The sequence below is a fragment of the Somniosus microcephalus genome, chromosome 1 (assembly GCF_052327205.1).
Source record: "Somniosus microcephalus isolate GS21.2 chromosome 1, FLI_Smic_1.0, whole genome shotgun sequence".
Lineage (NCBI taxonomy): Eukaryota > Metazoa > Chordata > Chondrichthyes > Squaliformes > Somniosidae > Somniosus > Somniosus microcephalus.
This window is the reverse complement of record NC_140987.1, coordinates 136887152-136903833: the sequence shown is the minus strand read 5'-3', so window position 1 is coordinate 136903833 and position 16682 is coordinate 136887152. Positions and strand designations below refer to the sequence as shown.

At 42.1% G+C, this 16682-nt stretch overlaps 2 protein-coding genes across 4 annotated transcripts in view; one reads left to right on the top strand and one right to left on the bottom strand.

Annotated features, from left to right (window-relative positions):
* The window catches only part of pcsk5b (proprotein convertase subtilisin/kexin type 5b), a 679955-nt gene that overhangs the window by 496299 nt on the left and 166974 nt on the right, over positions 1 to 16682 (top strand). The gene's annotated exons all lie outside the window — the stretch shown is intronic.
* The window catches only part of LOC147124373 (nicotinamide riboside kinase 1-like), a 56978-nt gene continuing 43830 nt past the window's right edge, over positions 3535 to 16682 (bottom strand). The window contains exons 3-9 of the mRNA XM_085986179.1: positions 12963 to 13053; positions 10334 to 10382; positions 9499 to 9655; positions 8988 to 9059; positions 8797 to 8903; positions 8175 to 8258; positions 3535 to 5527 (exon numbers count right to left, since the gene is read on the bottom strand). Coding sequence (XP_085842305.1) covers positions 5517 to 5527; positions 8175 to 8258; positions 8797 to 8903; positions 8988 to 9059; positions 9499 to 9655; positions 10334 to 10382; positions 12963 to 13053 — 571 coding nt within the window. The 3' untranslated portion in view covers positions 3535 to 5516. The remainder of the gene's footprint in view (positions 5528 to 8174; positions 8259 to 8796; positions 8904 to 8987; positions 9060 to 9498; positions 9656 to 10333; positions 10383 to 12962; positions 13054 to 16682) is intronic.

The following is a 16682-nucleotide window of genomic DNA, read 5'->3' as shown; positions in this document are numbered from 1 at the left end:
TCAATTCCTACCCGAACCCTTCACTATTCCTCCATCTTTGTACTCCCCTGCTGCCTTCCCAAGGTTGACTCCCTCTTGGATAAGTCCAGAGCTTCACGCTTTCTCGGTATTCTCCCAAACGCCCATCGAGACACACATTGCTGCCTCCTTATGGGCAGCATCCCCAACTGACTCATCCTCGATTCTTCCCACTAAAGCGCCAGCTGGGGATTAATCTTGTCAACGTCCTTTCCGTCCCGACCCCCTCCCCAACCACTGCTGACCCCTTGGACTCTGCCACCGGATCAACAATCACTCCCACTCTCCTTCCAGAATACCTGTTAACTTGCGAACGAGGCCCTTGCCATCCATGACCTTATTGTGGATGATTGCATTGAGAGCATGGCCTTGACAGAAACTGAAACCTCCCTGCCTGGCTGTATTTTCCAGCCCCTGCCTCGCCCAAACCACCATAATGGCAGTGTGGCCCATATCACCAATGGCAAGGACACCAATCAAGCAACCTGCTCTGTACTGGATGGTGTCAAGCCTCTTGTGTATTGTTGCAGCTGTACCCATCCAGGTGAGTGGTGAGTTTTCCATCACACTCCTGATTTGAGCCTTGAAGATGGTGGAATGGCTTTGAGGAGTCAGGAGATGAGCCACTCAAAGCAGAGTATTGAATCTCTGCCATACTCTTGTTGTCACAGTGTTGATATGGCTGGTCCAGTTAAGCTGCTGGTTAATAGTGATGCCCAAGATGTTGATGGTTGCAAATTTGATGATGATGGTGCCGTTGAATATCAAAGGGAGATGGCTAGGCTTTCTCCTGTGTCCTAAATTTATTGTGTACACCATTTAAAGCCAAACCATTTTTTAAGTTTAAAATGAAATATTGCACTTTTTGATCCTGATTAGAAATACATTCACAGCATGAAAGGTACACTCTTGATGAAATAATATCCTTAATGTTACAGCCCGCTAAATGCACAGAGTTAGCTCTGGATGGATTTAGTGATCAGGCTATCTCAGGATCCATAGTACAATTGCAAAGACTCTGCATTATAGAGGCGATATAGCACTGCTCACTGAACTTCAATTGTTAATGTGCTTTTTAATGACAACAAAGACTCCTTAGATTTTCTGCCCATTGTTTATGAATGGGCGGTGAGCTAGCCTATATGAAATAGCTCCTGTCAACCGTTCATTTTGAATGGTGGTACATTAGAATTAAAAATAGGCACTTTATTCAGAGCTCATCCAAAACTCTACTGCCCATATCTTAACTCAGACCAAGTCCCGTTCACCCATCACTCCTGTACTTGCTGACCTACATTGGCTCCAGGTTGAGGAACATCTCGATTTTAAAATTCTCAACCTTGTTTTCAAATCCCTCCATGGCCTCGCCCCTCCCCATCTCTGCAACCTCCTCCAGCCGTACAACTACCGAGATATCTGCGCTCCTCCATTTCCAGCCAGTTGTGCAACCCCGATTTTAATCACTCCACTATTGGCTGCCGTGCCTTCAGCTGCCTAGGCCCTAAGCTCTGGAATTCCATCCCTAAACCTCTCCATCTCTCTTTCCTCCTTTAAGACACTCCTTAAAACCTACCTCTTTCATCTGCCCTAATATCACCTTATGTGGCTCAGTGTCAAATTTTGTTTGTTAAGGCTCCTGTGAAGTGCCTTGGGATGTTTTACTATGGTAAAGGCGCTATATAGATGCCAGTTTAAAAAAAAATTTGTTCATGGGATGTGGGCATCGCTGGTATGGCCAGCATTTATTGCCCATCCCGAACTGCCCTTGAGAAGGTGGTGGTGAGCTGCCTTCTTGAACCACTGCAGTCCGTGAGGTGAAGGTACTCCCACAGTGCTGTTAGGGAGGGAGTTCCAGGATTTTAACCCAGCGGCAATGAAGGAACGGCAATATATTTCCAAGTCAGGATGGTGTGTGACTTGGAGGGGAACTTGGAGGTGGTGGTGTTCCCATGCGCCTGCTGCCCTTGTCCTTCTAGGTGGTAGAGGTCTTGGGTTTGGGAGGTGCTGTCGAAGAAGACTTGGCAAGTTGCCGCAGTGCATCTTGTAGATGGTACACACTGCAGCACGGTACGCCGGTGGTGGAGGGAGTGAATGTGTAAGGTGGTGGATGGGGTGCCAATCAAGCGAGCTGTTTTGTCCTGGATGGTGTCGAGCTTCTTGAGTGTTGTTGGAGCTGCACTCATCCAGACAAGTGGAGAGTATTCCATCACACTCTTTACTTGTGCCTTGTAGATGGTGGAAAGGCTTTGGGGAGTCAGGAAGTGAGTCATTCGCTGCAGAATACCAAGCCTCTGACCTGCTCTTGCAGCCACAGTATTTATGTGGCTGGTCCAGTTAAGTTTCTGGTCAATGGTGACCCCTAGGATGTTGATGGTGGAGGATTCAGCGATGGCAATCCTGTTGAATGTCAAGGGGAGGTGGTTAGACACTCTCTTGTTGGAGATGGTCATTGCCTGGCACTTGTGTGGCGCGAATGTTACTTGCCACTTATCAGCCCCAGCCTGAATGTTGTCCAGGTCTTGCTGCATGAGGGCACGGACTAATTCATTATTTGAGGAGTTGTGAATGGAACTGAACACTGTGCAATCATCAGCGAACATCCCCATTTCTAACCTCATGATGGAGGGAAGGTCTTTGATGAAGCAGCTGAAGATGGTTGGGCCTAGGGCACTGCCCTGAGGAACTCCTGCAGTGATGTCCTGGGGCTGAGATGATTGGCCTCCAACAATCTTCCTTTGTGCTAGGTATGACTCCAGCCAGTGGAGCGTTTTCCCTGATTCCCATTGACGTCAGTTTTACTAGGGCTCCATGGTACCACACTCAGTCAAATGCTGCCTTGATGTCAAAGGCAGTCACTCTCACCTCACCTCTGAAATTCAGCTCTTTTGTCCATCTTTGTACCAAAGCTGTAATAAGGTCTGGAGCTGAGTGATCCTGGCGGAACCCAAACTGAGCAGGTTATTTGTGACCAAGTGCCGCTTAATAGCACTGTTGACAACACCTTTCATCACTTTGCTGAAGATTGAGAGTTGGCTGATGGGGCGGTAATTGGCTGGGTTGGATTTGTCCTGCTTTTTGTGGACAGGACATACTTGTTGTTGTACGTAACTCAAGTGGCAGGATTATATTTGTTTCTTGCAGGCATTTTGTGAATGGTAATGGAAATTTAGTGCGGTAACTCCAGGGCGAGCACTTCAGTGCAGTACCGAGAGAGTGCTGCATTGCTGGAAGTAGTCTTTCAGATGGGATGCTAAACCAAAGCTCTGTCTGTATGTTCAGGTGAACCTAAAAGATCTCGCACCACTATTTGAAGAGTAGGGAGCTGTCCTGGTGTCATGGCTGACATTTATCCGTTGACCAACACAACAGATTAACTAGACATTTATTACATTTGGTGTTTGGGTAAACCTGCCATTTGCAAACTAGCTGCCATATCTGCCTATGTAACAACAGTAACTGCAATTCAAAAATAATGAATTGGATATGAAGCACAGAAGACAAATTGTGGATATGATATGGTGTTATATAAAGGCAAGTTCATTCTTTATTCTTTCTTAATGTAGTTATCACAATTTATAATTTATAGTTATCACAGCTAAACTTAATAATTTGACTGTGTGATTAGTATTACTCTAACAAAAGTGACCTTTTTGATACAGAAAAGAACTTGACATTATGCTTATTGAATAATAATTACAAGGTAGCCATGTTGAATTTGACAGGACAATATAAAAACTTTCACATTTCAATCAGACATTACTCCAACATACTAAGTCCAATGTGGACGTCGTTTTTATTATTAACTAGTATTTTTCCTATTGTGTCAAGTGTTGACTGTTTTTATAGCAATAGCAGTGTTGTGAACAAAGTACGATTAGAAAAGTTGACACAGGAAGTGTGTGTTATATGGAAATATATATTATAGATTGTGGATTTGACATGGTGAAGTATAGCTCTTTGAGTTTTAAGAGTCTGTGGGTGAGGACTGGGCTGGGTATCTAGGATGGGGCAGAATGAGCAATATTGGAATAAAATACTAGATTGGAGTTGGATCATAAAGACAGAAGAAGGATTAAGAATATTTGTAGAGTGATGTGGGACAATGCAGTGGTGTTAGGCCAAATGGAATGTGAGAAGAAAGTTTGAGAGTGGGACTGGGATGGGAGCACGAGGCAGTTTGTGATGGTGCTGGGGTAGAAGACCTAATGTTGAAGGGGGAAAAAATGAACATGGGATTGGAATAGGCCCAAGAGGTAGGGCCCTTTGTAGTCAGAATGAAAAAAAGACACAGACTGGGAATCGGATTGGCTGAAGACATCAGGATCTGATGCAGCAGGAAGAAAAAACATAGAGTAAGGCTGGAAATTGATTAGTGAGGATGTGATGTGCCTGCAGCACGGGAAAGGTAAGAATAAGAACTGTGGTTGTCAAGTTTGAATGTGGGATGCGAGAAGGATTGGAAACAGGGCTGGGAAATCAGAACTTGGGCTGTGTATGGGGCAAAGCGCGTGGAGCTGTCAAAAAAATCTCACAGCAGGACTAGGGGAGATAATGGAATTGCCAAGTGGCTAGACACTGTTTTAGAATTTATAACAGAGCCACTATATTTATTCAGAGGATGGAGTAATTTGTTTGTGGTTGCAGTAAAGCTATGACACTACAATTAAGAAGGATGGTATTAGGACTCATAGCATTACTACTGCCTGAATGAGGAAAGTATCTTTTTTAAAAGGGTGAGTCTGGAAAACAAGACATAGCCTTTGATGGAGATAGTCATTCGCCTGGTGGGACATCTGATAATGCAGCCAGAAAATTTTGGAGTGGGTCAGCAACAGGGCCATAGCATGCCATTGGGGAGGCAAAAAATTTGAGAGTGGCACTTGGAAAATTTGAACAGGGCAGGAACAGGATTGGAGCATGGAGTCAGTACCAGAGGTCTGACTACAGAGCGTAAAAAATGTAGGAGAAAAATCAGAAGTTCAAATAAAAATTGTCAGAAATTTTAATAATTATGTGGGGTGGTGGGGGAGCACACAAAATGTTGTTTAAATGGTGAACTTACATGAAATTCCTAGGCATAGGTTGAAGCAGGAGACAGCACATTCAAACCTGTGGCCATTAAAAGGTAATTGACTAGGAGATGAACAGAGGAGCTGCTACAATACCATTTTCTGAAGAAGGCTAAGAAATATCATGACAACCATTACTTATATAGGTAAATAGGGAATTAGGGAATTTCCATGATTACTGTTGACATAAAGTAATGAAATAAAGCATTACTCAAAAGCTGTGATAACAGAACGTGACGTTTTGGGGACAGGAAGTGTACATATGTAAGATTTTTAATGTATAGATTATTTCAAAGCTTAAGTTATGCACATTCCAATGGAGTCTATGGATTTTCACCAGACCTCCTTCAGTCACAGGTAGCTTGCTGCTGAAAGTCATTTGTCCACTTGAATCTTAAATTTTCTAATATCCTGTTGCAACAGTGTCGGTCAGTAACTGTCTATAAGAGACAACCATTAGAACCAATTATTGTGATTCAATCAATGAAAGAAGGGTTGATTTTACACTCACAAAACAGTAACTTTCCATTATGTGGTATGGAATACTGCTAGTGGCAAGTTAATTAAGTAGATGTAAACATTTGATTAGTGGTAATGAGGCTTATTAATAGTAAAATAGGGAATACCATTGGCAGACAATGTTGGTAGGAGCATCCAGCCTGAAAGTGATGTGCAGGCAACTATTTTTTTTTTAAAGCCATATGTGTGGTGAAAACACACTACAGTACTTGAGTCCTTCCCAATTCCACTAGTGTGAAAGAGGAGATCGCTTTTTAAAACAAAAATAGCACAAGTATTGATAAAGATAGAATCATTCAGCCCATTGTGCCTGTGCTGGACCTTTGAAAGAGCTATCCAATTAGTGCAATACCCCTGCTCTTTCCCCATAGCGCTGCAAATTTTCCTCTTCAAGTATTTATCCAATTCCCTTTTAAAAGGGATCGGCGGGGGGGTCTCGGTGGGGGGTCGGGGGTCGGCGGGGAGAAAAGAATATTGGACAGGTCGGGTTGGGTGGGGGGTGGAGAAAAGAATGTCGGACGGGCCGCGGGGAGAAAAGAATATCGGACGGGCCGCTGCAGCTATCGGACGGGCCGCTGTATTGTTGGGTTCACTCTCCCGGTACCTCCTTCACACTGCCCGGCTCGGCCTGCAATCGCCTACCCAGGAGGGAACTCTGTGACCCTCTGCCCTGCTCAGCGTAAGTCGTGCGCCACTCTGGTCATGTCGTACGCACGACTTACGCTGAACGAAAAAACTTTCGGTTTTTAGAGGTTTTCGGTAGTTCGGATAAAGGATAGTCTACCTGTATTGAGTCTGCTTCCACCACCCTTTCAGGCAGTACGTTCCAGATGATGATAACTTATTGCGTAAAAAAAATTCTCCTCATCTCACCTCTGTTTGATTGCCGATTACCTTAAATCTGTGTGCTCTGGTTACCGACCCTTCTGTCACTGTAAAATAATTCTCCTTATTTACTCTATCAAAACCCTTCAGGATTTTGAACACCTCTATTAAATCTCCCCTTAACCACCTCTGCTCTAAGGAGAACAATCCTAGCTTCTCCAGTCTCTCCACATAACTGAAGTCCCGCAATCCTGGTACCATTCTAGTAAATGTGCTCTGTAGCCTCTCCAAGGTCTTGACATCCTTCCTAAAGTGCAGTGCCCAGAATTGGACACAATACTCCAGCTGGGGCCTAACTAGTGATTTTATAAAAGTTTAGCATAATTCCTTGTTATTGTCTGCCTCTATTTATATTCTCTGCCTCTATTTATAATGCCAAGGATCCCAAATGCTTTTTTAACAGCCTTCTCAACCTGTCCTGCTACCTTCAAAGATTTGTGTGCACAAACCCCCAGGTCTCTCTGCTCCTGCACCCACTTTAAAATTGTGTCATTTAGTTTATATTGCCTCTCCCCATTCTTCCTACCAAAATGCATCACTTCACACTTACCTGCATTAAATGGCATCTGCTATGTGTCTGCTCATTTCACCAGTTTATCTATGTCCTCCTGAAGTTTGTTATTATCCTCCTTACTGTTTACTATATTTCTGAGTTTCATGCCATCTGCAAACTTTGAAATTATGCCCTGTATACCCAAGTCCAGGTCATTAATATATATCAAAAAGAGCAGTTGTCCTAATATCAATCCCTGGGGGGGCACAACTGTATACTTCCCTCCAGTCTGAAAAACAACCGTTCACCATTACTCTCTGCTTTCTGTCTCTTAGCCAATTTTGTATCCACACTGTTACTGCTCCTTTAATCGCTTGGACTTTAATTTTGCTAACAAGTCTATTATGTGTTACTTTATCAAACGCCTTTTGAAAGTTGAAATACACATCAACCGCAGCACCTTCATCAACCCTCTCTGTTACTCAATCAAGTTAATCAAACACAATTTGCCTTTAACAAATCCATGCTGTCTGTCATTTATTAACCCATATTTTTCCAAGTGACAATTAATTTTGTCCCAGATTATTGTCACTAAAAGTTTCCCCACCACTGACGTTAGGCTGCCTGGCCTGTAGTTGCCGGGTTTTTCCCTCTCCCTTTTTTTGAACAGAGTTGCACATTTGCAATCCTCCAGTCCTCTAGCATCGCTCCCGTATCTAAGGAGGATTGGAAGATTGTGGCCAGAGCCTCTGTTATCTTCACCCTTACTTCCCTCAGCAACCTATCCAGAACGGGTGACTGTTCTACTTTAAGCACTTCCTCTTTACATAATATTATCCTAACCAATTTTGTATGTTATGTATATCTTTATTTTTTATTAACTTACAGTTTTTCCCGTTGATCAGGTTCTCCCTGCTCTGCAAATCTTGCTATTTACCTGATCAATTAGCATAAACACAGAAGCACATTGGCAAGTTTTACACAATTTCTATAAATGTATTTTAATTGATTGTTAAAAATTATTCTCCTCCTTTCAGTTCTGCAAACCATGCACTATATTCCACATCAATGCTGATCTGTATCTGGATGTTGGGTGGACTGAGAGTAACTAGAGTAAACTTTCCATCAATACACTGCCCAATAGGTAAGTACCCAACAGAAGCATGGACCATAAGAAAAAAAAGACGAACCTTGGAGTTTTTGAACTTCCCGTAAAATATCTTCATATACTCGATCAAACAGTTCCTCTGGGGGTTTTGTTCCATCCAAGAAAACTGAGGCAAAAAACACATTTGGATCATTTGATGCTCGAAGTAATTTTCTGAAGTCAAACATTGTAATCTTTATTGTCAGCATTATCTCACAGACTAGTTAAAAATGTACAAAATACCATAAATGCCAAGAACACTGAAAATGGCAGGTGTCAAAACATGAAATAACCACCTAGGTATTAATAAATTTTCATCACACCTCTCAATTTATTAATATATTATACAACAGTGGTTTATACACAAATAAATTGCATAGTTTCTGTTCATGGTAACATTTACAGCTGTGGATAGAATCTGGATGGCCTAAAATCACACTTTATTATGCTCAGTTCATATATTAGAATTTAAAATATGCAGACATATGTACCAATTTCTGAACATTTGATTTTTCTTATTATTTACAAAATTCTGGTTAGCAACACTAGTATTTAGAAATTACAATTTATGGCATTCTGGCATTAAACTGTTATTCACAGGAGTCTAACAATCCTGATTAGGACAGAAAACAATTTCAAATGAAAACAAAAGTGAAAACGGTTACTTATGTTGGCTACTTTCTCTTCCATTTCTTTTCTGTTGTTGAGGTACATTGGCCACACGTGTCCATCAAAGTTTCCAGGTGGGTCAGGGGGGTTATATACCCTTGAACTAAAGTAAAGAGATTCTATTAACAGTTTTAAATCATTTGATAATAATAATGTGGTTAAAAAATATTTTAAAATCATTCCTTACCATCTTCGTCTCTTGCATTCTTCATATGGAATGGAGAGATAATAGCGTTGATTAAAAACATCATTTAGGGGCCTGAAAACACATGTAGGTGTGTAAAGCACTATATGTAGCATTATAAATTCAGTCATATGTATCAACATACTCAAATCATAATTAGCCTGTGACTGAGGGCAGGACTCACAAAACTCTTCAAGCTTCTTGTTCTAAATTAGTTTAAATGGGAACTGGTGGAAGTCCATCACAAGGCAAACACTCTCCAGCATTAAGCCTTCATTTATTTCTCTGCCTCAGCAGTTGGCAAAGGCAAAGTAAATTGAACTTGCACTTTACACTGTTGTGGCACAATCAATTGATGCTCCCATGTTTCGTGCAAAGTTGTTACCTTGACACTGACCAGTCCAATAATTTCCTAGTTAATCTATAGTTTCTGCACAATAGTTTAATAAAAATATAACATAAAATAATTAGCATATTACATTAACTGAATTTTTCAGAGATACAGGCAACATACTTATAATTGTAAATGAGGAAACCTTCTACTATTAGGATGTAGAGGCCATTGTTCACTGATAAAATTGGAACTGCTTGTTCAGTTTGTACAGCAGCCATATTCTTTATCCAGGCATTAACTGTATTCATCATTGCTTCCATATCCAGAGCTGTGATGACTAAAAGTCATTAATGAAATAATTACTGTCAGATGAGAATCTAATGCTCCTAAAAGAAACACACTTAGTAACATAATAAAATACAAATGTAACAGTGATCTGTACATACATGCATATAAATGCAAGTCTTTTTCTTTCTTTTATAGTATAGTCAGCAGAGCTCCCTTCATCTCCCTGTGGAAGCTCACTGGTTTGCTTTACAAGGCTATCATTACTTGGTTTGGAGCATAAATAGAGACAAGAGTTTAGTCCATTCTTACTTAGAGTACTAAAAGGAGTGGCAGATCCTGGTGAAACACTTCAGTTCCATGGGGAGGGGGTGGGTTGCAGGGAAATCAGAAGGGGTTGGAGAGATTGAAGAAGGGAAGATACCACAAGCGCTGCTCCTGATGATTAGTTGAGGATACATCACAGGTACAAGGAGAGGTAAAGAAATTAAACATTTCAATGCTGACAATTTCTTTTGCATCTGCCAACATCTATTACAGTATCTGTCAACATTTGTTACTTATTCCTATAGGTTCCTGCAAGGTTGAAACATAGAAGGAGAGACCTTAGAACAGTTTCAATTAGGCCGTATCAGTCTAAAAAAAACTTTGTTCCTTTGAATTAAAAATTCAGACCAAATTGTGATTGTTGTATAAAAAAAACCTTTGCCTGAGATGTGACAAATCTTACCATCATACTGCTGAAATCCATCTTCTCCAACCTCTATCTCACCGGCAGGCTGGATGAAAACAAACAAACATAAAAGCATAATTAGTTGTAAATTCACTCCAAAATATGGTTCCTGGTTCACAGTTTAAGAGATTAGTCTCAACTTTTGGTATATATGATTAGAAGATTTGAAGCTTGGAGCTGTAGAAAGTTTAGGGATAGTGCTATGCTGGTGCCATGCTTTCAACAGTTCAGTTTACAGAAATGAAGAGACCTAACAGTAGTTAAATGGTAAAGGGAGCTGAGTGAGGATTGTTGCAACAAGTAAAGGAGATGAAAACTTTTTTTTAAATTGTGAAAGATTGAGAAAAGTGTGTGATGAGAGGAAGCCACAATGGCTTCATGGGATTTAATTAGGCAACTTGCTCTCAAAATAGGTATTTTAAGGCTTAAGGTAATAATCTTTCAGAGAGCAAGAGGTATAAAAAGCAGTTATTGTTAATTAAAAAAATTAGGCAGACTAAAATGAATTTAGAAAGGAGGATAGTTGAACTTGATCAAATGTAATCGGAACGCTTTTTTTTTTGCTTATGTTAGGAGTTCAGAGGTTGGTTAGAGAACTAAAAGGATGGTTGCAGGATGACTCAATCAGAACTAAAGATGCTGCCAAAAGCACGACAGTAGATTTGAATAGATACTTTGGCCCTGATAATGCATAGGATGTGATCCTAGTGGTTAGGTTGGCATTATGCCTGCTGGAGCTCTCCAATGTTGGCCCCACTGGAGTTTGCAGGTCGGTGGGACAGCACCTAATTTGCATCCAAAACTACACTGGGTTCCAAATGAAACCGTAACTACCAATACAGGAAGTCCATGCTCCTGGCTCCGCTCCCTGAAGCCATATGCCTTGTAAGGGGTGGGTGGAGGTTTTTGGAAATGGCGAAAACCTGATGCAACTGGACTCCTGCCATTTTCTAGAGTTCTGCCAGTTTCCCGCCATAACTCTAAGAAGGGACCAGCAGAACTCCATGACTTTTCAGGACCTTTGTATCTGTTTTTAACTGAAAGAGGATTGGATCTGCTCGTCTCGCAGATGAAACTAAAACTCAACTGCGTCATTTAAATATATCAAGGGAAATGGAGTGGGCTAAATGAAAGAGGCTCAAAGTGGAAAAATCACCAAGGCCAGATTTAATTTATCCGAGGGTACTGAAGGAAATAGCTGAGGTGATTAGTGATGCCGCAATAAACAGCTATGGAGATAGACTTCATACCTTGGGTTTGGATTCAGTGGCAAGGCCTAGACCTAATTCAGGTCCTTAAAATTATTAAGGGCATTAATAACATACAAGTGGATAGATTGTTTGAGCTGATGGGACCAGATCGAACTAGGAACCGTCCATTTAAATTGAGAAAGTAGGGAGTAAGTTTGGAAGTTTTATTTGTCTCAACAACAACTTGTATTTGTATAGCGCCTTTGACATAGTAAAATGTCCCAAGGCACTTCACAGGAGTGTTATAAAACAAAATTTGACACTGAGCCACATAAGGAGATCTTAGGGCAGCTGATCAAAAGCTTGGTCAAAGAGGTAGGTTTTAAGGAATGTCTTAAAGGAGGAAAGAGTAGAGAGGCGGAGGGGTTTGGGGAGGGAATTCCAGAGCTTAGGGCCTTGGCAGCTGATGGCATGGCTGCCAATGGTGATGCGATTAAAATCGGGGATGCTGAAGAGATCAGAATTGGAGGGTTGTAGGGCTGGAGGAGATTAGAGAGTTAGGGAGGGGCGAGGCCCTTGAGGGATTTGAAAACAAGGATGAGAATTTTAAAATCGTGGCTTGCTGAACCAGGAGCCAATATCTGTCAGCAAGCACAAGGGTGATGGGTGAACAGGACTTGGTATGAGTTAGGATACGGGCAGCAGAGTTGCGGGTGACCTCAATTAGAGGATAAATAGCTTGTGGAACAGCAGTCCAAAGGTGAGTTTTGTCTGATTATGCTTCTGTGAAACGCCTTGAGATGTTTTTCTAGTTAAAGGTGCTATATAAATGCAAATTGTTGTTGTTATTGAATGACTCCTAGCAATCTTTCAAAAAGCCTTTAGAAGCATTTTTGGAAAAGATGGCAGAAGGGCAAGAGGGACGTATGAATTTGGGTGATAACCATTTTTTTTGGGGCTTGGCTGAATGACTTACAGGTTTTGAGAGGAAATTTTGTTGGCTATCGTGGCTGCAGTGTGTACCATCTACAAAATGCACTGCAGCAACTCGCCAAGGCTTCTTCAACAGCACTTCCCAAACTTACGACCTCGACCACATAGAAGGACAAAGGCAGCAGGCGCATGGGAACACCAACACCTCCATGTTCCCCTCCAAGTCACACACCATCCTGACTTGGAAATATATAGTCGCTGTGTCAAAATTCTCAAACTCTCCCCTAACAGCACTATGGGAGTACCTCCACCGTACGGACTGCAGCAGTTCAAGAAGGCTCTTCACAAGGGCAATTAGGGATTGGCAATAAATGCTGGCCTTGCCTGCGACGCCCACATCACATGAACAAATAAAAAAAATAACATAGGTAATGCAGTTAAAGTAACATTAGACAAATCTGAAATTGTTAAATTAAAATATTTATAGTATTTTATGTTGTTACCTTGAAAAATGTATCTTGACATAGTAAAAAGCTGTTTGGAAGTGCTTTCTTAAGTCTGCATGCAAGTGTAGTTTTTCCACCATTGGTTATGCTGAATTAAAAAGAGACAACACTAATTTCATATTTATGTAAAATAAAATTGTGTATTGCAATAAAATCAGACCAAGCAGACTATATCAACACTCTAGAGTGCCACATCCCATCGAAATACCTAAACATTGTCACAGAAGTGTCAAAGAGGTAGGTTTTAAGGAATGTTTTAAAGGAGGAAAGAGTAGAGAGGCAGAGGGGTTTGGGGAGGGAATTCCAGAGCTTAGGGCCTTGGCAACTGATGGCATGGCTGCCAATGGTGGAGCAATTAAAATCGGGGATGCTGAAGAGATCAGAATTGGAGGGTTGTAGGGCTGGAGGAGATTAGAGAGTTAGGGAGGAGATTAGAGAGTTAGGGAGGGGCGAGGCCCTTGAGGGATTTGAAAACAAGGATGAGAATTTTAAAATCGTGGCTTGCTGAACCGGGAGCCAATACCTGTCAGCGAGCACAAGGGTGATGGGTGAACAGGACTTGGTATGAGTTAGGATATGTGTCCAGGTCCCACAAAAATAACCTAGGGCACTTCTGCGTCAGGACCCCTCCCCGCCAAGATTACGACACCCCTCCACCCCCACCCCGTACTTATCTTGGCCAGTCATTATCTGGAGAGCTGCATTGGGATGCCCATTTAGCACCCCACAGCTTGCTGACCTGATGCAAATGAGGCTGTGGCCTCAAAATCATTGGTACTGCCCAACCGGGCGCTCTGTTGGTTGGATGCCCAAAAGTCAAAGTCAACCCCATTATTTGTTCTTTACAGCAATTTACAGTATAAAATGTTCATATTTTGCTCAACCTCCCATGGTAGAATTGCAGTATTTGTTTAAGATGCAAGTACTTTTCTTTTTATTCTCCCCTCCTTCGTCAAGGCTGTCCCTTTAAGCAACGAAAAAATTCCCCTCATACCAAACAGTACCGCAAGCCTAGAATTTTTAATTTCTGGCTTAAGCCTTAAAAAGCTTACAAATTAAATTGTTTCATTTTTGTTATTTTTTTTCTGCTACTCTTGTCTCACAGTCATTAGGAGCAGGGGAAAAAACTACACTCCCATGTTGCATTACACAACACCAGATGGACATCAGTTTTCCACCACAGCTGAAGATACCCAGCATTCAAGGTCCAAGTGAAATTTCTAACTCAAACCCTAGGCTTCAAACAGAGGGGTAGGCATATGAAAGAGAAACTGCTTGCAGGCTTTTTAAACATGAAATTACCCATTTTATGGATAGGTTCATTGATTTTTTTAAAGAATTGTGTGATTTATTTTATATGCCTGTTATAAATGTTACTATTTGCTATATACAGTAACCTGAGTGAAGGAGGATGATAGTGGCCAAAATCAGTGTGTAGAAATTATTTGAGCCTATTGAGTGCTTTGTTTGAAAAACATTGGAATAATTTAATTGGGTAGTTTTGTGGTGCTTGCTTTTGCTGATTAGAGGTTTTCCCAACTGTCAACTAAATGGAACTGCATTTTACATAAGAACATAATAACTAAGAGCAGGAGTAGGTCGTTTGACCCCTTGAGTCTGCTCCACCATTCAATAAGATCATGGCTGATCTTCGACTTCAACTCCACCTTCCCGCACTATCCCCATATCCCTTGATTCCCTTATGCAAAAATCTATCGACCTTTGTCTTGAATACACTCAATGACTGAGTTTCCACAGCCCTCTGGGGTAGGGTGCCCATAAGTCCTCGTTTTCTGGGGACAATCTCCAGGTGAGGTACTGAGTCCCCAGGCAAACAATGTCCCCGGAAGAGTCCCAGGTTCAGGAAAATCGTCCCCAATTACGTGCAAGTTCAAATCAGGAGCCACGTGACCCTGAGCTGCCTTCCGGTCGGCGAATAAAGTGGGCGGGGCGGGTTCCGATTGGAGGGAGGGATGTCAATTTCCTGTTTTCAACCAGAAGAGGTGGACTCACTGAGGGACTTAATTTACGCACAGATCACACTCTGTGGCTGCAGTATGCATGCTCCCCACCCCCGAACCCAACCACCCCTCCCCCCCCCCCCCCCACTGAATCCCCGGATAGTCCTGTGAAATTTGATTGAAAAGAAATCGGCCCCGGAGCCAAAATGTCCGAGTAACGGTGCCGCTGGTAACCGGGCTATTAAGTGGCGGCTGGAGCTGGGCCTTGTGGATGTCCCGGGAGCCGGATCAGCACGCACTCCGCAATCTCGGATGGTGTGGGTGAGTGTTGGGCTGTGAGGAGAGGGAGGAGCTGGTGATTGCGACTGGCAGATGCCGTGAACAGCGGCCGCATTATTCAGGCAGAACGTTCTGGTGCTGCTTTTTGCAGATTCAGTTTGCATCAAAGTAACAAAATGTTCTCGCTGCGCTGCACTGCACTGCACAACCTACATTTTCCGTCCTGGCTACTTTGCTGTCCTCCCACCCTGTATGTCCCCGGATTCGATTTAGAAAATATGGTCACTCTACTCTGCGGTAGAGAATTCCAAAGATTCACGACCCTCTGAGTGAAGAAATTCCTCCTCATCTCAGTCCTAAATGGCCGACCCCTTATTCTGAGACTGTGACCCCTGGTTCTAGACTCCCCAGCCAGGGGAAACATCCTCCCTGCATCTACCCTGTCAAGCCCTGCAAGAATTTTATGTTTCAATGAGATCACCTCTCATTCTTCTAAATTCAAGGGAATATAGGCCTAGTCTACTCAACCTCTCCTCAGGACAATCCCCCCATCCCAGGAATCAGCCTAGTGAACCTTTGTTGCACTCCCTCTAAGGCAAGTATATCCTTCCTTTGGTAAGGAGACCAAAACTGTACACAGTACTCCAGGTGTGGTCTCACCAAGGCCCTATATAATTGCAGTAAGGCTGCTTTACTCCAAACCTTTTGTAATAAAGAAAGAAGAAAGAAAGAAGAAAAGGCTAACATACCATTTGGTTTCCTAATTGCTTGCTGTATCTGCATGTTAACTTTCTGTGATTCGTGTACAAGGACACCCAGGTCCCTCTGAATACCAACATTTCCGAATCTCTCACCCTTTAAAAAAAATTCTGCTTTTCTATTTTTCCTACCAAAGTGGATAACTTCACATTTCGCCACATTATATTCCACCTGCTATGTTCTTGCCCACTCACTTAACCTGTCTATATCTCTTTGCAGCCTCTTTGCGTCTTCCTCACAACTTACTTTCCCACCTAGCTTTGTATCGTCAGCAAACTTGGATACATTACACTTTGTCTCCTCATCTAAGTCATTAATATAGATTGTAAATAGCTGAGGCCCAAGCACTGATCTTTGCAGTACCCCACTAGTTACAGCCTGCCAACCCGAAAATGGCCCATTTATTCCTACTCTCTATTTTCTATCCATTAACCAATCTCAGTCCATGCTAATATATTACCCCCAATCCCATGTGCCCTAATTTTGTGTAATAACTTCCTGTGTAGTACCTTATCAAATGCTTTCTCAAAATTCAAATACACTACATCCACTGGTTCCCCCTTATCTATCCTGCTAGTTACAAACTCAAAAAACTCTAACAGATTTGTCAAACACGATTTCTCTTTCATAAATCCACATTTCATAAATCCATATTAATGGGCCTGAATTTCCGATCGGAGGCTTCATGCGGGCGGATGCCTCTGATCGGAAAAAATCT